At 41.2% G+C, this 22,538-nt stretch overlaps 1 protein-coding gene across 3 annotated transcripts in view; it reads right to left on the reverse strand.

Annotated features, from left to right (window-relative positions):
* The window catches only part of LOC140462958 (breast carcinoma-amplified sequence 1-like), a 120,597-nt gene that overhangs the window by 92,389 nt on the left and 5,670 nt on the right, over nucleotides 1-22,538 (reverse strand). For 2 of the 3 annotated variants that reach the window (XM_072556514.1, XM_072556516.1), the window contains exons 2-3: nucleotides 15,222-15,303; nucleotides 5,662-5,740 (exon numbers count right to left, since the gene is read on the reverse strand). In XM_072556514.1, coding sequence (XP_072412615.1) covers nucleotides 5,662-5,740; nucleotides 15,222-15,293 — 151 coding nt within the window. In that variant the 5' untranslated portion in view covers nucleotides 15,294-15,303. Of the gene's footprint in view, nucleotides 1-5,661; nucleotides 5,741-15,221; nucleotides 15,307-22,538 lie in introns of all 3 variants that reach the window. The other variant, XM_072556515.1, reaches the window with a different exon arrangement.

Genomic DNA, 22,538 nt, shown 5'->3' on the forward strand with positions numbered 1-22,538 from the left:
CAACATGGTGGGGGGGGGGAAAAGAGGGTGGGGGGTGCGGATTTAAAACTAAGGATGACATTTTTAAATTCTACATAAATTTCCCCATTGACTGATGAAAGCATTACTGGGTTATAACCTATATTTGTTTCTTTTTCTCTTTAATATTAATAGAAAGAGATTTTACAGATGTTGTGCTCTATCCTGGACACTTAAAAAGGTTCAGCAGCACTGATCAATAACATCTGTTAAATAGCATAATTTGTTTACCATGGTGTAACATGCTTGCACTAATCTTGCATTCAGAGTTAGTACTTTGATGTTCCTACTTCGAAATTCAAGGCTAATAATCATCAACATGAAATTAAAGTTTTCAATTCACGAACTCTTGTCTTTTTTTTTTTACAATGATTGAATTTTTTTTGAATTGCTAAAAGTATTCCTACACACGAAGAATGCATTCAACATCAGTTTAAACCTCTTTTCACTGTACACAAAATCTTAATACACTTTCTTGAACTTTGGGTGTCAGCTGGTGACAATGTGCCAATTACTTCACAGAATAATCCTTAAATAGCAATATCCTGGCAATTAACAAAAACTGGGTGTATTTCTCCTTTGTTTACATTACTAATCCATAAGAAAACATAACTTGAAGTTATCAGAGATCATGTTAGTTCTAAATTTGAAGTCAGTAATATTGAGATAGCATTATGGCATTCTTTGGGTCCAAAGTCTGTAAAGATTCATATTTAAATTTAGTTTTTACTCTATGTTCATGGTAGACTGAAAAGCTTGTAGAAAAACCTGCTCTTTGATTTTATTGGTTATAAAAAGTTGGTGTTCTAATTAATGAGAATTAATTTTGCCTACTGAGCTGATTCAACTGGAAGTAATTCTGATTATTTAATTACCTCCTTTCAACACAAGTCTAAAGGGCTGTTGGCAACACAAGCATGATCAGTTCACTGTGTGTTGGTTCCTTTGTAAACAGTGCAAAACTGTTTACAAAGTGCACTAGAGCCATTTATTGGCAGAGGTAAAGTACTGCAAGTCAGAACTAGATTCAATTCCTCCATTTAGACACTCTCTCAAAATGAAATCCATTTCCTGTTCATTAATAATATTTTAATACTTGTATATAAATCTGGACCATTGTTCTTGTGCAGGTTGAGTGGTCTGTTTGAAAAACAATTTCATGATATTAAATTAACTTGTATTGTTTGTGTTTAATTACTTCTGCCCTGGTGTTATCCTTGAATTATGACAAAGATCTCAGGAGTAGGTATATTATGTCTCAGGAAGATTAATAACCAGTTCTTCTTTGCTACATATGCCATTAAACAATTCATGGGGAATTGCAAAATTGAAATTAATGTTATTTTGTGATGGAGTGGAAGAGACCTGTATTTTTGATTAAGGAAACAGATTCTTCGTGAAAAATGGATTACAAATATTGGTATAATTTGCTTATATGTAAGCACACACACACAATGAATCAGCGGTGGGAACGTTTGCTGACAATTACACAATGTTCAGTACCTTTGGCAGATCCTCAGATACGGAAGCAGTCCTTGTCCATATGCAGCAAGACCTGAATAACATTCGGATTCGAGTTGATAAGTGGCTTGGTACATTTGTGAAACACAAGTCACAGGCAATTCCCATGTGCAACAAGACAGAATTAAACCTTTGTCCCTTGACATTCAATGGTATTACCCTCAATGAATCCCCCATTATCAACATCCTGGGAATTATGTTTTGACCAAAACGGAACTGGACTAACCAGAGAAATAGCATGGCCACAAGAGCATTGTCAGAGGTTAGGATTCTTGCAGCAAGTAACTCATTTCCTGACTCAAGGTGTGTACACCATTTATAAAGCATAAGACAGGAGTGTGATTGAATCTACTTGCTGAGATGAGTCAGCTGCTGCAACAACATTCAAGAAGTCAACACCATCCAAGACAAAAACAGCCTATTTGATTGGCACTCCACCGAACACCCTCAACATTCACTCCCTTCAACAATCACTCCCGTCAATATTCACTCTCTCCACCATTAATGTTCTTTAGCAGCAGACTACAAGATGCACCGCAGAAATTCACAAAAATACTCCTCAGACAGCACTTTCTAAAAACTCTTAGTGTCTGTCAACCAGAGGGTGAAGAGCAATAAATACATCAGAACACCATCACTTGCAAATTCTTTTCCAAACCACACACCATTCTGACTTGGAACTTTATTGTCACTGGGTCAAAAAACTAGAACTCCCCACCTCCCAACAGCACTGTGGTTATGCCTAAACAACACTGGCAATGGTTGCTAAAGTCAGCAGCTCAAGGGCTATAAAGGGATCAGTTACACTGAATGTAGAATGTCAGCACCCCAGGGTAAATTTTGAGGGCAAACCCACCTCCGCTTACAGGGCATGCCCTGTTTTAATGGTTCCAATGACCCGCTTTAATGAGCATGATGCAAAACTTTTGTTAACTCCCAGGAGGAGGGCCTGCTTCATTGAATTCATGGGTCAGTAGCTATACACTCCAGCAGCACCAAGCAGGGAAATGGCCCTGCTGGTAGGTTAAAGAGTTGGCATTCAGTAATGAAGTCAGAATTGAAGCAAGTCCAAGTTAGCTGGGGCTAGGCTGACAGGCCCCAGAAAGTGCAAGGCCTCTGGTATAGCTGGTGCTGTGGAAGCATATTGAACAAGATGGATTGTAGAGGTAGCCAGAATGTGGGATGGGGACTTCCAATTTACATTGGGTCCAGAATGAAAGCATTGCAGTTTTGCTGAGTAGCAGCCCACATGTTAAACCTGCCAAGCTAGAGAGTGGGCATTGGTCTTTAGATCATAGGAGGTGGTCAGATGAGCTCCATAGTTGGACATTAATAACACACTTTAGGGCCTCAACTGAAGTACAGATGGTTGACCCAAACAACGTCTCCTTCACAGCCCACCCATAAATGTGGGAGTGGGAATATTGCTGATGGCATGGCAATATTCTACCTTTCGGACCTCCCACTCAATATCTCATTATATTGTACTTAAGATATATTTTATATTCAAATCATGAGTCATTACTATCAGATCAGTATCGGAGAAGGTTCACCCACTGCTGACTATGATTTAAATTACCCACTTGTCATCTTATACGGACACCTTTGTGCCTCCTGGTCTTGGTTCCAACAAAGATCCAGCGGCAAATATAATTCCATTGAAGCCCCATCCTGACTCCATCATCTTAAACTCAGTCTTCAGGTCATTCACAAACTGTTTTTAAAATGGAACTGCCAGCCCCAATGTTGCACAACCTGCTGGTCAACAATTTTCACCCATTTCCCTTGCCTCCCAACAATGCTCACCTCTCCTCCACCCCATCACATGTAACTACAAAGGAATATTGTACACATACTAAAGAATATCATAATATTGTAATATTGTGAGTAACAATATTGGAAAAGCTGTAATCTTTTTCCACATAAAAGTAATCTTGCATTTACATTGCACCTTTCATAAGCACGGCATCTGTAAAAGTGCTTCAGAGTCAGTGGAGTCCTTTTGGACTGTATTGTTGTAATGTAGAAATGTGGTAGCCAATTTACACACAGCAAACCCTCACAGATGTGACAATGATCAAATAATCTGATTTTCTGGTGTTGACTGAGGAAACTGGAGGTAACTCGCCTGCAAAATGGAATCGGTTATATCCACCTGAGAGAAAGATCAGGCTTCATAACAGCGTATCAAAAAAAAACCAAAATGAATCAGATTAGTTATGTGTTTTCTGGGTGGAATAGTTTTTAAAACATTAACTGTCTAGTAGCAACTAAATAAAATCACCTAGCTAACCACAACTAACCATTTCTAATGTCAACTGAGCAAGCAACAAGGACGCCTGCTCAAGTGCAGTAGGTATTTTATTTTTAGAAGATGTGAATTACATCACTGACATCGGAGTGAAAATTAACTTGGTGTCTACAGTTGGAAGCCATTGCAGCTTTTTCAAAGAGTTGGGACAGAACATATTTTTTGTTAATTTTCAGTAGAGACAGATGTCATGATCGCACCTATGGAAATACTAAACTTGTAATCACAATTTTTGTTTTAGATAAAGGAGGTACAGTCAAAATGAGGTAAATTCAGAGGCTGACTGGAGAGGAGTTCCAGAATGTCACACCTATACTGAGTCAGGGAAACCTCACGTGGAAACATTAGAGTTAACGAGAGTCTGAAGGCTGACTACCCAAACTTCTCTCAATAGCAGGAAAACTCCTTCAGACAACGGTTGCATTTTACCTTTCAAAACCTCACAAAAATATAGAGTTAAATGTGAGTTTCAACCCTTATTTACATGCTACTGTTATTGACACCCTGGTATGTGAACTAGGGTGGTAATAAGGCCTCAGTTTGGCACAGCTGTTAAATACACATGCACTACAGGTAAAGATAAATGAAAAAGCCAGCCAGTTACCATTGAAAGAACTGGGAGAAATGAAATAAAATTAACCTGCAAAACCAAGGATCCCAAAATTAATTGTTTAATTAATAACAATGTTACCAGTATTGTACTATCCACTGAATGTGCACGGCATTCAAATATCTGCTTGTCACAAATGACTCAGGTACTATCTAGTAAATCTCTTTTTAAACATTTACCTTTTATTGGGCTCACCTTTATTCCTAATCTATGTGTAGGTGAATTGCATTATTTTCTTCTCTTGCTGTTAGTTGGCATAACCACATGCTTTTGTTCTCCCAAGAATGTCTGGTTAAATTAGCTCCTTGTAAAATGTAAATTCATTTGTTCTGGGAGAAAGTTATCTACAACGAAAGGGATCCTTTTTAAATCCACCTGGTTATGATCAAGCCCGGCGAATGGTTAATAAAAAAAGGACAGCCAGTTCACCCCTCCTTAACCAGGATCTTAACAATTTGGGGTATCTTATTTGGAGTTGTAACAAACTGGGGAAACTCATTCAAGAACTGTTTGAAACATAGGAGAAGGAAATGTCCTCCTCCAGACCCTACCAGGAAAACCTGAGACCCTCCCTGATGGTGACTCACCTTTTTTTCTACTTTGAGATCTTTACAAGTCAACCTTATTAATTGATACCAACCTAACCCTACCTGCTGTCTCTGGGTGACAGCCAAATTATGTGATTTTCAATTGCTTCCCACTTGGAGTGGATTGGCCAGTGACACTTAGCTGAACCTCAGAAATTACAATATTAGAATCATGTCTAGAGCAAAAGTTGACTTTTATTTTAATGCAGATCTCTATTCATGCATTTAACAGAACCAACATTATTCATCTCCTCACTAACTAACCTGTAGATTAACAGCTTCTTCAATATCTTAGCAGACTATATGTCAGAATTGAAACCATATTCTTACTTGGATGGGATGAAGTGTACACACGATATCACCAGTCTCATATAATTGGTTTCCGGATTTCAAGCCATATGAACTCTCTAATAAGAAAGATCTGTTCTAAAACTGCAAATAAGTGAAACTTTGCCAAATGTTAATTTAGTGCCAGTGGCCTGCATACAGGTATTCTAAATTCAATTCCATGTGATTAGCTTCAGTGTCAAAAATTTGAAATATAAAGACTAATGGTAAGAAGGATGCTTTTTAGTTTAACTCAAAATTTACTTCTCGAATAAAGTAATACATACCAGCATCACTCTTATTCTCAACTGAATTTGGTTTTTCGAGTGTAGGACCATTCTGAACAATCTCAGTAGGAGTTTCAGTCTGAAAAATGAAAAGGTGTATAATTGATAGATAAATGATATCATGCGTTAAGCCGATTAAATGCAAGGCAAGTTACGTTATCTCATTATGAAATGAAAAAAAAAGGCAATTTAAGAGCAATATCTACAATTTTAAAAATATAGGAATGAAGAAATTATTACAATTTATGACTCACAAAGTCACATGTGAAGTATTAAGGTTTTCTTCACCAATGTAACAAATTCTGTAATCACCAACTCCCCAGTGAGGGCTTGACATCTACCACACATCAATTGTATATTCCTTTTGATAAAAAGAAGTTCTTGTGACCTCCAAGTATATTGGGAACTGCATACTCTTCAGTGCACATGTCTTCCCACCAGAAGGCAAGTGAACTATCCTGAAACCTTTTATCAAGAATAAAGAATTGACCTTATTGATACAATATAGTATATGCTGTGGTGGTGTAGTAGGTCTCATTCTCAAATTTATACAGAATTGAGATTATAAAGTACAAATTGTTAAATGCAATGTGCCAAGGACAAAGCTAAGGATTGTGTGATATCACAAAACAAGAGTTCAATGTCTCCCTTTTTGATGAGATTTGGAAAAGAACAGTATCTCAAAAGGGAGGCCAAAGAAAGTCAGTTACATTGTGACCTAGTCATATAACAATACAAACTTTCAGTTAATTGCAGCAGGAAATGCTGGAAATAATCAGTAAATCAGGCAATATTTTTGGGGAGAGAAACAAAGTTAAATGTTTCAGGCTGATGACCTGAAAGATCATTGACCTGAACCATTAGCACTGGAGAGAAAAAAAAAGTTGAGTATTTTCCGCATTTTATGCTTTTGTTTTAGATAGCCAACATCCAGAGTGTTTTGGTTGTACTTTAATTCCTGCCTAACGCATTACTGCTACAGTGAATGGGGAGGCCAGAGGATTCACTACCATATCTGTAACTACATTCAACTCCCAATCCTCAGCAGTTGAAATAAATAAATTAAAAGTTTTAGAATTTTGAAATGAATCTATTGAATACTACACAAATTTACTTCTCATAACAACAAGACTTTGAACAAGTCCATGGCACTGAGTTACCAACAATGTGACAGTGTTTGGCTTTGCATGATCATTCTCACATGAACTTTCTAATCATATTCTGGAGGAACAAAAAGCACTTGATCTCAAATCATAATATTCTCTGCCAAGATTCTCTGTTTAACTCTGTTTTAACTCTTGGAAATGCAATGATGAAATAAGAATCCTTGAATGTTTGAGTTCAATATAAAATGTAGGATAATGCCAAAAACATAGCACAGAGAAAGACAAAGTTTGGCTACTCAATTCCTGGAGGACAATAAATAGCATCCAGGTCAGAAAACCTCCCGAGCAGGTAATTTCTTTTGCGATTCTAATAAAGTTTTTTCACCATGTACTAAAGTTGAATGACATGACACATCTATTCTGAAGAAGGGTCACTGGACCCAAAATATTAACTCTGCTTTCTCACCACAGATGCTGCCAGTCTCACTGAGATTTTCCAGCAATTTTTGTTTTTTTTTCCCCTTTCCTGCTTTACAGGTCAATGCCTGATCACCAAAAATATCACCACAGCACACAGAATGAAACAGCATCTGTTAAAGATGCAGCAACATTCCTACAAAGAAACTCGATGGGATTTGCCAGGACAGAACACATCTGTGTCTTGGAATAATGTTGTAAGAAGTTGATGATGCTTTCATGTACCTATTGCCATTCTCCCTCTAAATGATAGAGATCATGAGTTTGGAAGGTGAACTTTAGTGAAGCGTTGCAGTATGCCCTGAAGATAGTCCACACTGCTGCAACGGTGAAAGGATTTAATAGTCAAAGGTGTTAGAAGGGGTGCCAATCAAATGGGGGCTGTTTTGCCGTGTGGTCCCAAGCCTTTTGAGCTGTTGAAGCTACTCATCCATGATTCATAACGAGTTGGTAGGATAAGTTAAAGCGGAAAAGGTAGTGGGTGGAAGCAGGCACCAAGTTGTCAGAAGGATATATGAGGCATCTTGGGGATGGACAAAGGTTGCATGGATTGCTGCAAGTGGGGCATGGAGACTGCATGGGGTGAAGGGATGAGATGTGTGAGGCTGTATGAACACTTTACATTTCTCTTCTTTTGGACAGGTTAGGTACCCTGATAGATCTGGTCCTAGGAGAACCTTTGGCAGAGATAATGTGTCCTTTCGGTTGTCAAAAGGCATGCCTGTGTGTAAAAAGTACACAAACTCAGTGGGGCTTGCAAAGTTGTCCACAAAAACTGTCAAAAGAAATGTGGAATTAAGAAAACAAAAATGCAAGGCTTTTCAGTGTGACTGGTCATTTAAAAGTCTGATAGTGGAATCCATAATGTACAGTAAATGCTATCTATCACAATCACAATGGGGTGCTAACTGACAGTCAGTTCAAACCAGTTATTGAATGGAAATGGTTTTCACATAATATATTAAGCACTTAAGGGAGGTATTTGCTATTAATGAAGGAATAGTTGAAGCACACTCAATGTATTGTGTGGGCTTTGCATCAACGAAATTGTTTTTCTTGTTAAAGCTGACAGGGTCAACAGATCAATAACATTTCCGGTTAGGATCCTACTGATTCGTACCCATGTCAGATAATAGGTCAGTTAGCATCTGTTCAGAGGAAAGGGCAGAGGGTGGTGAGTTGACACGGAGTTGGATTAGCCGTTTTAGATGCTATACAGGTGATTGGAAGGAGCCAAGGCATAAGGGCTATGGAAATAGAATGTTATGCATAGGACTGGACGTAGATGCATGGGTTGACATGGATGGAGCATGCAGAGTGACGTGGTGAGAGCAGAAGAGTCACAGAGATGTACCACATGGAAACAGACTCCTCGGTCCAACTTGTCCATGCTGACCTGATATCCAACCCAACCCGGTCAGCACAAGGCTCATATCCCTCCAAGCCCTTCCTGTTCATATACCAATCCAAATGCCTTTTAAATGTTGCAATTGTATTAGCCTCTACCACTTCCTCTGGCAGCTCATTTCATACACATACCACCCTCTGCATGAAAGAGTTGCCCCATAGGTCTTTTATATCTTTCTCTTCTCACCCTAAATCTATGCCCCCCATCCCAGGGAAGACAGTTTGTCTATTTATCCTATCCACGCCGCTCATGATTTTATAAACATCTATAAAGGTCAACCCTCAGCCTTTGACGCTCCAGGGAAAACAGCCCCAGCCTGTTCAGCCTCTCCCTATAGCTCAAATCATCCAACACTGGCAACATCCTTGTAAATCTTTTGAGTCCTTTCAAGTTTCACAACATCTTTCTGATAGGAAGGAGACCAGAATTGCACACAATATTCCAACAGCGGCCTAACCAATGTCCTGTACAGCCTCAACATGACCTCCCAACTCCTATACTCAATAATCTGACTAATAAAGGAAAGCATACCAAACACCTTCAATGCCATCCTATCTACTTGCGACTCCACTTTCAAGGAGCTATGAACCTGCACTCCAAGATCTCTTTGTTCAACACCACTCCCTAGGACCTTACCATTAAGCGTAGAAGTCCTGCTAAGATTTGTTTTCCCAAAAATGCAGCACCTCACATGCATCTTAAATAAACTCAATCTGCCACTTCTCAGCCTATTGGCCCATCTGATCAAGATCCCATTGTAATCGGAGGTAACCTTCTTCACTGTCCACTACACCTCCAATTTTGGTGTCATCTGCAAACTTACTAATCCAAATCATTCACATAAATGATGAAAGGTAGTGGACCGAGCACTGATCCTTGTGGCACTCCACTGGTCACAGGCCTCCAGTCTGAAAAACAACTCTCCACCACCACCCGCTGTCTTTTTCCTTTGAGCAAGTTGTGTGTCCAATTGACTAGTTCTCCCTGTAATCCATGAGACCTAATCTTGCTAACCAGTCTCTCATGGGGAACCTTGTCAAACGCTTTCCTGAAGTCTATATAGATCACATCTACTACTCTGCCCTCATCAAAACTCTGGTACTTCTTCAAAAAATGCAATCAAATCTGAGGTATGATTTCCCAGGCACAAAGCCATGTTAACTATCCCCAATCAGTCCTTGCCTTTCCCAATACATGGACATCCTGTCCCTCAGGATTCCCTTAAACAACATGTTACCACCAACGTTAGGCTCACTGGTCTATAGTTCCCTGGCTTGTCCTTACCACCCTTCTTAAACAGTGGCACCACATTAGCCAACCTCCAGTCTTCTGGCACCTCACCTGTGACTATCAATGATACAAATATCTCAGTAAGAGGCCCAGCAATCACTTCCCTAACTTCCCACACAGAGCTCTAGGGCACACCTGATTAGGTCCCGGGGATATATGCATTTCAAGACATCCAGAACTTCCTCCTCTGTAATATGGATATTTTTCAAAATGTCACCATCTATTTCCCTACATTCTATACCTTCCATATCCTTTTCCACAGTAAATACTGATACAAAATACTTATTTAGTATCTCCCCCATTTTCTGCGGCTCCACCCAAAGGCTGCCTTGCTGATCTTTGAGGGGCCTTATTCTCTCCCTAGTTACCCTTTTGTCCTTAATGTATATGTAAAAACCCCTTGGATTCTCCTTAACTCTATTTGCCAAAGCTATCTCATGTCCCCTTTTTGCCTTCCTGATTTCCCTCTTAAAATTTACTCCTACTTCCTTTATACCCTTTACTCTATCTATCCTGTCTATACCTGACATATGCTTCCTCCTTTTTCTTAACCAAACCCTTAATTTCTTTAGTCATCCAGCATTCCCTATACCTACCAGCCTTCCCTTTCACCCTAGCAACAATATACTTTTTCTGGGCTCTCGATATCTAATTTCTGAAGACTTCCCATTTTCCAGTAATCCTTTTACTGGTGAACATCTGCCCCCAATCAGCTTTTGAATGTTCTTGTCTAATACCATCAAAATTGGCCCTTCTCCAGTTTAGAACTTCAACTTTTAGATCTGATCTATCTTTTTCCATCACCATTTAAAAACTAATAAAATTATGGTCGCTGGCCCCAAAGTGCTCCCCAACTGACACCTCAGTCACCTGCCCTGCCTTATGTCCCAAGAGTAGGTCAAGTGTTGTACCTTCTCTAGTTGGTACATTCACATACTAAATCAGAAAATTTTCTTGTATGCACTTAAATTCCTCTCCGTCTAAATCCTTAACACTACGGCAGTCCCAGTTGATGTTTAGAAAGTTAAAATCCCCTACCATAACCACCTTAATTTTCTTACAGATAACTGAGATCTCCTTACAAGTTTGTTTCTCAATTTCCCTCTGACTATTAGGGTGTCTATAATACAATCCCAAGAAGGTGATCATCCCTTTCTTATTTCTCAGTTCCACCCAAATAACTTCCCTGGATATATTTCTGGGAATATCCTCCCTCAGTACAGCTGTAATGAAATCCCTTATCAAAAATGCTACTCCCCCTCCTCTCTTGCCTCCCTTTCTGTCCTCCCTGTAGCATTTGTGTCCTGGAACATTAAGCTGCCAGTCCTGTCCATCCCTGAGCTTTTTTTTTGTAATTGCTATGATATCCCAGTTCCTAACCATGCCCTAAGTTCATCTGCCTTCCCTGTTAGGTCTCTTGCATTGAAATAAAATCATAAATAAAATCAGTCCTACCTTGCTCTCTGCTTTGTCCCTGCCTGTTTTACTCACCTTTGTTCTCAACTATACCAGTCTCAGAAAGATCTCTTTCCTCACTATCTCCCTGGGCCCACCACTTTACTAGTTTAAACTGTCCTGAAACCTCCAGCATATCTCCCTGCCAGTATATTAGTCCCCTTCCAATTTAGGTGCAATCCGTCCTTCTTGTACAGGTCACTTCTATCCCAAAACAGCTTCCAATGATCCAAAAATGTGAATCCTTCTCCCATACACCAGCTCCTCAGCCATGCATTCATCTGCTCTATCGGCCAATTCTTACCATAACTAGCTCGTAGCAGTGGGGTTAATCCAGATATCGCTATTCTTGAAGATCTCTTTTTTAAGTTCCTGCCTACCTCTCTGTAATCTCCCTTCAGAGTCTCAACCTTTCCTCTTGCTATTTCGTTAGTTCCAATGTGTAAAATGCACTCATGCTGGCCCCTCTCCCCCGTGAGAACCTTCTGCACCGTCTCGGAGACATCCTTCATCCTGGCACCCGGGAAGCAACACACCATTCTGATTTTTCGCTGCTGGCCATGGAAACATCTGTCTGTACCTCAGACTGGACAGTCACCTAACACAATTGATCTCTTGGAACCCGACGTACCCCTCGTTGCATTAGAGCCAGTCTCAATACCAGAAACTTGGCTGTTCATGCTACGTTCCCCTGAGAATCCATCACCCCCTACATTTTCCAAAACAGCATACCTGTTTGAAATGAAGATACCCACAGAAGACTCCTGCACTACCTGCCTACCGCACTTCTCTTTCCAGTAGTTAACCCATCTATGTGACTGTATCTGCAACTTTTCCCCCTTCCTATAACTGCCATTCATCACATCCCCTTGCTCTTGTAAATTCCTCATTGCCTCTAACTGTCTCTCCAACCGATCCATTCAATCTGATAGGATTTGCAACCAATGGCATTTATTGCAGCTGTAATCCTCAGTAAACCATAAACTCTCCCTAAACTCCTGGTTTAATCTTTATTTTTAAGCTTTGAATATAGTGTTGGACTTCCCAGGCAGGCTTTCTACCCAGACTGCATTAGGAACTGGCAACATCTTAGTCTCTCTTCCTGTATCACATGGTGTGGCTCCCAATCCAGTTCAACCATCTTCTGACCTCAAAGTTGGGGCATGTGTGGCCATTTTCAAAAGTCAGACTTGTGGAGTCGGAATTTCTCTCAAACGTGTGCCCCAGACCTGGGAACATAATTAGGCCAGCTAGTCTTTGCAAATTTCATCCAAAGTTGGTATATAGCTGGGGCCTCATTTGGAGCCATCACCACAGTTAAAAGTCAAAGAGTGTCTTTCTGGAAAAGCAAAGTGGGTCAGGTAGCATCTAAGGAGCAGGAGAATCGGTGTTTCTGACATAAATCCTTCAACAGGAATGAGGCTCGAGAGTCACGGGGGCTGAAAGATAACTGGGAGGAGGGTGTGGCCGGGGGGCAGGGAGGTTTCTAGGAATGCAATAGGTAGATGAAGGTGGGGGGGGGGGGGGGGTGAAAGTGATAGGTCACAGAGGAGGTGGAGCAGATAGGTGGGAAGGAAGATGAACAGGTAGGATTGTTCAAGAGGACAGTGTCGAGTTGGAAGGTTGAGATGGGGATAAGGTGGGTGGGGAGGCAGGGAAATGGGGAAACTGGTGAAATCCACATTGGTCCCATGTGGTTGCAGGGTCCCATGGCGGAAGAGAAGGCATTCTTCCTCCAGGTATCAGGTGGAGGCAGCCCAGGACCTGCATATCCTTGGCGAAATCAGAGGGGAAGTTAACGTGTTCAGCCCCAGGATGGTGGGGTTGGTTACTGCGGGTGTCCCAAGAGTTGTTCTCTGAATTGATCTGCAAGTTGGCATCCTGTGTCCCCAATGTAGGGGAGACCACATTGGGTGCAACAGATGCAGAAGATGATGTGTGTGGAAGTAGAGGTAAACTTGTGTTGGATGTGGAGGATTCCTTTGGGGGTTTGGACAGAAGTGAGAGGGGAAGTGTGGGCGCAGGTTTTGCACTTCTTGCAATGGCAGGGGAAGATGTTGGGAGGGGAGGGTGGGTTAGTGGGGGAGTGTGGACTTGACAAAGGAATAGTGGAGGCAATGGTCTCTGCAGAATGCAGATAGGTGTGGGGAGAAAAATATATCTGAGGTGGTAGAGTCTGTTTGTAGGTGGTGGAAAACGATGCAGTGTATGCAGAGGTTGGTGGGATGGAAGGGGAGGATTTATCACTTTCACCCCACCTTCTCAGGTGCCCTTCTCCCAGCCATGCCCCCTTCTCATTTATCTGTCAGCCCCCTTGGCCCACAAGCCTGATTCCTGATGGAGGGCTTATGTTCGAAACGTCGACTTTCTTGCTCCTCGGATGCTGCCTGACCGGCTGTGCTTTTCCAGCAAGACACTCTTCGACTCTGATCTCCAGCATCTGCAGTGCTCACTTTCTTTTAGTTGATCATCCTCACAGTTATCCATGTTTTCTGTCACTTTCCGATCCATTATCCTGGGAAATGGCAAAAGCTAGAGCAGGTAAATAGGGAATGCCTTCAGAGTGCAGATCCCACCTCCCTGCAGGCATTTATATATATATATAACAGGTAGGCCAAAGGATCAGCCTAAGCAGAAAATGGTAAAGCGAAAGGCTCTGCTAACCTAATTTCCCATGGTTTCCTGAGGAAACTGCACTGCTTTTGATCTATGTATTTTTATTTGATGAACTCCTTATATTCTCAGCACTTATGAATCATGTAATAAAATTCACTCCGTGATTATGTTTAGTTTAAAGCTATCAGAAGCTCACAAAAGATTCTTGTAATCGTTTCTGTACTGTCAATTCATTTACTTTTTTATTTTGCATCCCCACATTGAACTTTATTTTAGAAGCATAAATTTCTTAAGGTAGTCATTTCAAAGACATTTCTTCCAATCAGTGTTTCTAACAATGTAATGGAAATATTAACAGTTGGTTAGCTCAGTTGATTGTACAGCTAGCTTTATGCTCAGAATAATGTAACACTGTGCATTTGATTCCCATTCTGGCTGAGGTGGAATTGGGATCGGACACCGTCAGAGTAGTGAACAATGGCAGATATTATAAAAAATGGTTTGCTAAACAAAAGGGTTACCCTGCTATAGGAAGGATATTATTAAATTCACGAGTGTTCAGAAAAGATTTAACAGGGTTTTACCAGGACAGGAAGATTAGAGTTAATCGGGAAAGGCTGTGGATAGGCTTTGACTTTTTTCACTGCAACAGAGAGAGGTTGAGGATTTTATAGAGGAGAAAATAAAATCAGGAGGGGCATAGATAAAGTGAATAGCAAAAGGTCATTTCCCTAGGATGGGTGATTTCAAAACCCATTTTTAAGGTGAGGGGAGAAAGATGCAAAAGATATCTTAGGGGCAAATTTTTCACACCGAGGATGGTTCGTATGAGGAATGAGTTGCCACTTGAAGCAGAAGATGCAAGTACAGATACAACATTTACAAGACGCTTGATAGGTGTAGGAATAGGAAAGGTTTAGAGGGATGTGGGCCAAATGTGTGCAGGTGGGATTCGTTTTGTTTGGGAAACTTGGTAAGCATGGACAAGTTGTACTGAAGGGTCCATTTTCATGCTGTATGACTCTATAAAATAGGTCGGGTTGAAGTATCAGAGCTACTTTATAATGTCACATTAGGTCAACATGAATTATGTAAAACATTTACTGTGGACATGCATTAGCATATCAAACCTTGAATTCAACTCTACAAAATTAGAATGAAACTCAGACAAACATAAATCAAAGAAAATTCATTAATATTAGCATTACCAGGGTTTGTTCCGAAACGGAGAATTCTGCTCCAGATTCATCCAGAGGTTCATGTGATGTTGTATTACCCATGGTGAATATACTGCTTAAATACAAAATCAAAATGAAAATTCATCAATTTCAAGTCACACAGTTTAATTTTGCTCTGTATACATAGATGAGGAACAGTAGTAACAATAAAATTCAAATAGCACAAATCTGTACATTACTAGAAAAGATTTAAAATAATAAAGATTGTTTGGATTTATTTTAAAAGAAAACTATGCCATGAGTTCTTCTCAACAGAGAAGGTGGCAGATAATGTAGGTTAAATTTAGGAGATTAAATTGTGAAACTTCTTTCTAGCCCTTCCTAACACAATCTCGCAAAATTTCAGAACACAAAGTTAATATTAGCACTTGCATATTTACCTTTGACCACTTATATTCCAAAAAGAGACCCACCCAAAACCTTAACCATTGATTCCTTTGAGTATAAGATCTTATTATTGTCCAAACTTTTTAAATTCAGGGCTTATTTGGCAAGGTGCTTTTCATTGCTTTGGGCTCTGGCATTTTAATACTGTTTAGGAACTGGACTGCATGCAAGTCTAGTGTATTTCACCCAAATATTATAGAGTGCATATATACATGAGTGATACAGAATGCAGCTTAAAAGGATGTATAGTTCTGTGTCTGTCATTATACTACACTGTACAATCGGATGTCATTAATCTGAGCTGATCCACCATAATCTCTTCATATCAAAACTTAACAGGTTATTTATTGATTTATCATCAGCCACTTTGAGTAAAATACAGGGTAAATTGTGTAATTCCATATCAATCTCCATATCCACTAGAACCAACTAGAAACTGGCAAGGGCCAGGAAGGAGGGGTCGCTTATGGTGGAGTGACCATTATTTTGCTTCTGGCATGGAACATTACCTGTGATAGGGATGGAGAAGGACTCTCTCCTGCCTAGAGGTCAATTAAGAGTCTCATCCTGCCCTGCTGACAACTTACTAGCAATGGGTGGGCCCTCTGCTCTATGAAGAGACCATCAGGTAAATCTTGTTGGCCTCCCTGCAGGTTTAGGGGACCAGTGGAGAGTACTCCATCACACTCCTGACTTGTACCTTGTAGATGATGGACAGGCTTTGAGAAACAGGAGGTGTGGTACTCACTTCAGGCTTCCCAGACTCTGATCTGCTGTTCATAGAGCCATAGAGGAAAGATTTTAAAAGGTTCTAAGGGGCAACTTTTTCATGCAGAGGGTGGTATGTGTATGGAATGAGCTGCCAAAGGAAGTGGCAGAGGCTGGTACAATTACAACATTGAAAAGGCATCTAGATGGGTACATGAATAGGAACGGTTTAAAGGGATATGGGCCAAATGCTGGCAAATGGATATTAATTAGGATATGTGGTCAGCATGCGCGAGTTGGATCAAAGGGTCTGTTTCAGTGCTGTACATCTCAATGAACTGATTGAGCCACAGAGTCACAGTCAACAGTGGGACCCAGCAGCAGCAATGACCACCAACAAACCCGGACCTCACCAATCCCACCCTTATTGATTCCCTCCTGACTGGAAAGGGTAGAATGAATGTCATCTTTCTGCTATTCCATTGCCTTATAGCATGGATGATCTCCTCAGTAACACTTTTGAAGCTGAAAGAGAATTCAGAATGGCTAGTAATTCTTGGACATAGTTTCTGTTGAATGAGAGGTACCTAAGTCATTGCTGAGCTGCCAGAAATTGTGACCATGGGTGTCCCACAAATAGCTGAGGCTGGGCTGACTCTGGAATTGTCAAAGGGCTCCATCATGCCAACACAATTCCAGCCTAAGGGATTCCATAATCAAAATCCTAAAGAGTAGACTGCTTCTCCCCCAGGGAGGAGAATTCAATAATGGATCAGATTCAATAATGGATCCTGAACCTTCGCGCTCTATGTGCCAAATAAGCAGGAGATAACCTTTTAATTGACTATCTCCATGCTGACAGCTTGAGAGCCTTGGAAGTCCTGTTGATGGCCATTGTTGCAACTACACGACATCCCAAAATGGGCTTTTAACCTGGAGTTACAAGTATGTCGGATTTACTTTTCTGGGGATAAGCTGTCCAGCAATATCAATAAGGTAAAGTCATTATTGTCCCAGAGGACAATAAGCTGCTCTCTCACAAGAGAGAGATAACTGGTGGTGTTTTAACCTAATGGTCACCATGCCATAGGTGTGAAGCAAGGTTGAGAAGATAGGACCTTCATGGTGACCTCAGTCAATGTCGAAATAAATCCACACTGTTGGCTTCACTCTGCATTACAAACCAGTAGTCCAGCCAACTGAGCTATCCAACCCCATACAAACCCATTGACTCACGCATTTAATTTGACTATACTTCCTTTCATCCTACTTCTTGTAACGATTCCATTCTATTTTCCAAATTTCTTCATTTCTGTTGCATCTGTTCCACAGCTTCCAATATATTTTCCCTTCTCCTCAAGGATTCCTGGGGTCACCATGATTGACAGAATGTCTCATGTATGTCTAACCTATTTCCCACACTTCTGTCCTCATCCTTTCCCCTCCCTCCCAGAACAATGCTTGGAACCCCTTTGTCCTCACTTTCAATCCCACAAGGCTCCATATTCAAAGGATTATCCTCTGCCTTTCCACGACCAGCAGCAGGAATATATCTTTTCCTCCCCTTCCTTTTCAGAATTCCACGGGGACTATTCCCTTTGTAACACCTTGCCCACTCCTCTCTCTCTCAACACTTCAACACTGTCCATAGTACCTTTCCATGAAATCACGGAAAGTACAACAAAAGCCTTTTTATGTCCTCTCTAGCAAAAGCTCAAACACACCATCAGGTAAAGCAGTTGTTAATTTGAATTTATTTCAATCTAGTTGACAATATCTCTGCTCATAAATGTAGACTTCTCTACATTTGAAACACCAAATGCAGATTGGACAATCATTTTGCTGAACACCTCCACTCATTCTGTAATAATGATTCTGAACTTTCAGTTGCTTTCCTTTTCAATAAACTGTCATGCTAACATTTCTGTCCTAGGACTACTTCAGTGCTTCAGTAACGTTCTGAGCAAGCTGAAGGAACAGTACCTCTTTCTACTTCAGCACCTTTACATTCCTCAGGACTCAATATTATGTTCAGCAACTTCAGATACTGAACACTTTCCTCCATTTTGATTACCCCCATCCCCATGTCTGGTTTGCATGGATTGACTCTAAGTGGGCCTGACCTATATCCAGTTACCATTAACTCCTCGGATGCTGCCTGACCTGTTGTGCTTTTCCAGCACCACTCTAATCTAGACTCTGGTTTCCAGCATCTGCAGTCCTCACTTTTGCCTACTTACCATTAACACCTACTCAGCATTCAGATATCTCCTCTCCTCCCATTAGTACTCCTTTTTGTGCTTTGCTCTCAGCAACCTCACTATCTGTTCCACTTGCTGCTCCTCACTTAACAGCATCATCATTTTCCTGCCTCCCTTAATTCCTTTCTTGATCATTTTGCAGAGTTATATATGATTTATTTATACCAGGTGAATTGTTTAACACAAATCACGGGGCTGACAGGTAGGATAAATGACAGATATATCAAATTGAGCTGAAGCAAATGAATGCATATAAGATCATAATCTTCTATCACCTGAGGGAAGAGAGAGGTCAGGGTTTGGTGGTTGGGTCTCATGTTAGTGGCAGAATTGCACCAACATCAAACCCAGCACAGACACCAATGCAACCAAAGCTCCAGGATGTTGCAGCGACATTTCAGAGACCGCCTTGAACTGATCATTACCAGCAGACCAACTATAGAGCAGCCACAAACCCCAGGTACTTTCTTACAAATTACAAATCCATGTAAGTGAGGACTAAAGTAGCATTCAAGCCATAAGCTCATGTCAGTACCCACAATAACAGCCATCGCACTTGTGAACTTTATAAAACGATTTTAATGACTTGTCAAAAATATCTTTACCCATCAATGCATCCTTATGATAGCAAACTATTTCTACATGTGGCCTCAAAAGTAGACCAGGTAGGGAAACACAATGATACATAAATTGGAACAGGAACAGTAGGGCACAAGAACAGAGTCAATGTTGGCATGTTCAAAGATTGATTATCCTCATTATGCTTAACTCTCGAGATTTTGTCAGGTCCACAATACCTGAAAAGAGATCATAAGTCGCCTTAAAAGCTACACTTCCTTGTTAAATTTTTTTAAATGGGTTTTGCTGGTCTACACTTTGCCTGTCACCAATCGCTTGAGACAAATGGACCACAATTCTGGAAATTTCCAACCAGATCAGAACTTAGATCCTCCTGGAACCTCATAACCTTGTATTGTGTGGGTCTTGCCATTAACCCAACATAAAGGCAGAGCAGATAATGCATATCCACGGCATGGTCTGAGAACGAAAGTCCAAATCCAAACCCTAAGCCTGAAGTGATGCCAACAGTGCAACATCTATCACAGAGTCATAGAGATGCACAGCATGGATACAGACCCTTCGGTCCAACCCGTCCATGCCGACCAGATATCCCAACCCAATCTAGTCCCACCTGCCAGCACCCGGCCCATATCCCTCCAAACCCTTCCTATTCATATACCCATCCAAACGCCACTTAAATGTTGCAATTATACCAGCCTCCACCACTTCCTCTGGCAGCTCATTCCATACACACCACCCTCTCCGTGAAAAAGTTGCCCATTAGGTCTCTTTTATATCTTTTTCGTCTCACCCTAAACCTATGCCCTCTAGTTCTGGACTCCCACACCCCAGGGAAAGGTCTTTGCTTATTTATCCCATCCATGCCCCTCATGGTTTTGTAAACCTCTATAAGGTCACCCCTCAGCTTCCGACAGTCTAGAGAAAACAGCCCCAGCCTGTTCAGCCTCTCCCTATAGCTCAAATCCTCCAAACCTGGCAACATCCTTGTAAATCTTTTCTGAACCCTTTCAAGCTTCACAACATCTTTCCGATAGGAAGGAGACCAGAATTGCATGCAATATTCCAACAGTGGCCTAACCAATGTCCTATACAGCCGCAACATGACCTCCCAACTCCTGTACTCAATACTCTGACCAATAAAGGAAAGCATACCAAACACCTTCTTCACTATCCTATCTACCTGCGACTCCACTTTCAAGGAGCTATGAACCTGCACTCCAAGGTCTCTTTGTTCAGCAACACTCTCTAGGACCTTACCATTAAGTGTATAAGTCCTGCTAAGTTTTGCTTTCCCAAAATGCAGCACCTCGCATTTATCTGAATTAAACTCCATCTGCCACTTCTCAGCCCATTGGTCCATCTGGTCAAGATCCTGTTATAATCTGAAATAACCTTCTTTGCTGTCCACTGCATCTCCAATTTTGGTATCATCTGCAAACTTACTAACTGTACCTCTAATGCTCGCATCCAAATCATTTATGTAAAATGACAAAACGTAGAGGACCCAGCACCCGATCCTTGTGGCACTCCACTGGTCACAGGCCTCCAGTCTGAAAAACAACCCTCCACCACCACCCTCTGTCTTTCTATCTTTGAGCCAGTTCTGTATCCAAATGGCTAGTTCTCCCTGTATTCCATGAGATCTAACCTTGCTAATCAGTCTAACCTTGTCGAACACCTTACTGAAGTCCATATAGCTCACATCTACTGCTCTGACCTCATCAATCCTCTTTGTTACTTCTTCAAAAAACAAAAGTTTTATGATTTCCCACGCACAAAGCTATGTTGACTATCCCTAATCCGTCCTTGTTTTTCCAAATACATGTACATCCTGTCCCTCAGGATTCCCTCCAACAACTTGTCCACCACCGAGGTCAGGTTCACCAGTCTATAGTTCCCTGGCTTGTCTTTACCACCCTTCTTAAACAGTGGCACCACATTTGCCACCCTCCAGTCTTCTGGCACCTCACCTGTGACTATCGATGATACAAATATCTCAGACAATGAACAATGGATTGACCAGGGCCATAGAAACCGGATGTCATTGACCTTATGGGGGCGTTAATAGTTCAATTCATCTTCTAAGGCAAATACTGGACATTGGCCAGAGGGGTAGAAAACAATTGTCCAATTGAAACTGATTCCTTGAAGTGCCTATCACATGACTAAAACTCTTCTATTCTTTGGAAAAAAGCTTTAATTACACATTCCCAATCCATTTTCTCTTTCTGGAAAAAAACCTAGTCCTCTGTTGATATTACAGTTTCCTGGGATTTAATTGGTGATATCATAAGGGCAGTACGGTGGCTGAGTGTTGAGCACTGTTGCCTCAGAACACCAGAGACCTGGGTTGGATTCCACCCTTGGGCGACTGTGTGGAGTTTGCACATTCTCCCTGTGTCTGCGTAGATTTCTTCTAGGTACTCCGGTTTCCTCCCATGCTGCATAGATATGCAGATTAGGTGGACTGGTCATGCCAACTTACCATCGTGTCCAAGGATGTGCAGGGTACACAGATTGGCCATGGGAAATGCAGGGATATAGTGGGGGTTCTGGGTGGGATGCCCTTTGGAGGGTTCGTGTGGACTCAATGGGTCGTATGGCTTGCTTCCACACACTGTAGGGATTCTAAGGTTCTGCAAGCACTGTGTCCAGGCTTTGCTTGATTTGCCTCAAATTGGCTGACTGAAGGCTATTGCAGCATCATATTACAATGTAATAGTTAGTGATGCTCAGTGTATACAACTGTATGAAATTATGGCCAGAAAACTATGCAAGGCTGGATGGCCTGGCCCCAGAAGAAAAATCAGTGATGAGCCAACAGACTCAAGATAAATGCCTGCAGATATAATGTGCTTTGGGTGGGTAGTCTCAGCATTGCCAGTGTTCCGGAATGGGCATGGCCAAGATTTGCTGACAATCCACATGGGAGGCTGAATGCATTGAGGAGTGAGTTAAATCAGGGGCTTTGGTGTAGGAATATTTACATCTTTGGTAGGGAATCAAGGAGAGTATAGGTTTAGTAATCTAGGCCGGAGGTAGGAAGTAGGTTATTATCTTCTCTTGGGGGATGGGGTTCCTCAGATAAACAAAGGGCATCCTAGTAAGATAGTACCCTCACTCCTTCCTGCAGTTTCAACTCTTTAAATGAAATGGAATGCCCCAGCCCCATCTATCTGTCCATACAAACTGCTTTTGTGGAACAGGCTGGTGATATTGGGGTCAACTGAGATTTTAACAAATTCAATTGCACCTTCATTAGTTATTTACATAAGGTAGATAAGCTGCTGATTACGATGCCAGCCCATCCTCTGTAAAATGGTGCGAGCAGGCCAGAAGTGAGCTAGCC

This window comes from Chiloscyllium punctatum, chromosome 37, assembly GCF_047496795.1.
Source record: "Chiloscyllium punctatum isolate Juve2018m chromosome 37, sChiPun1.3, whole genome shotgun sequence".
Lineage (NCBI taxonomy): Eukaryota > Metazoa > Chordata > Chondrichthyes > Orectolobiformes > Hemiscylliidae > Chiloscyllium > Chiloscyllium punctatum.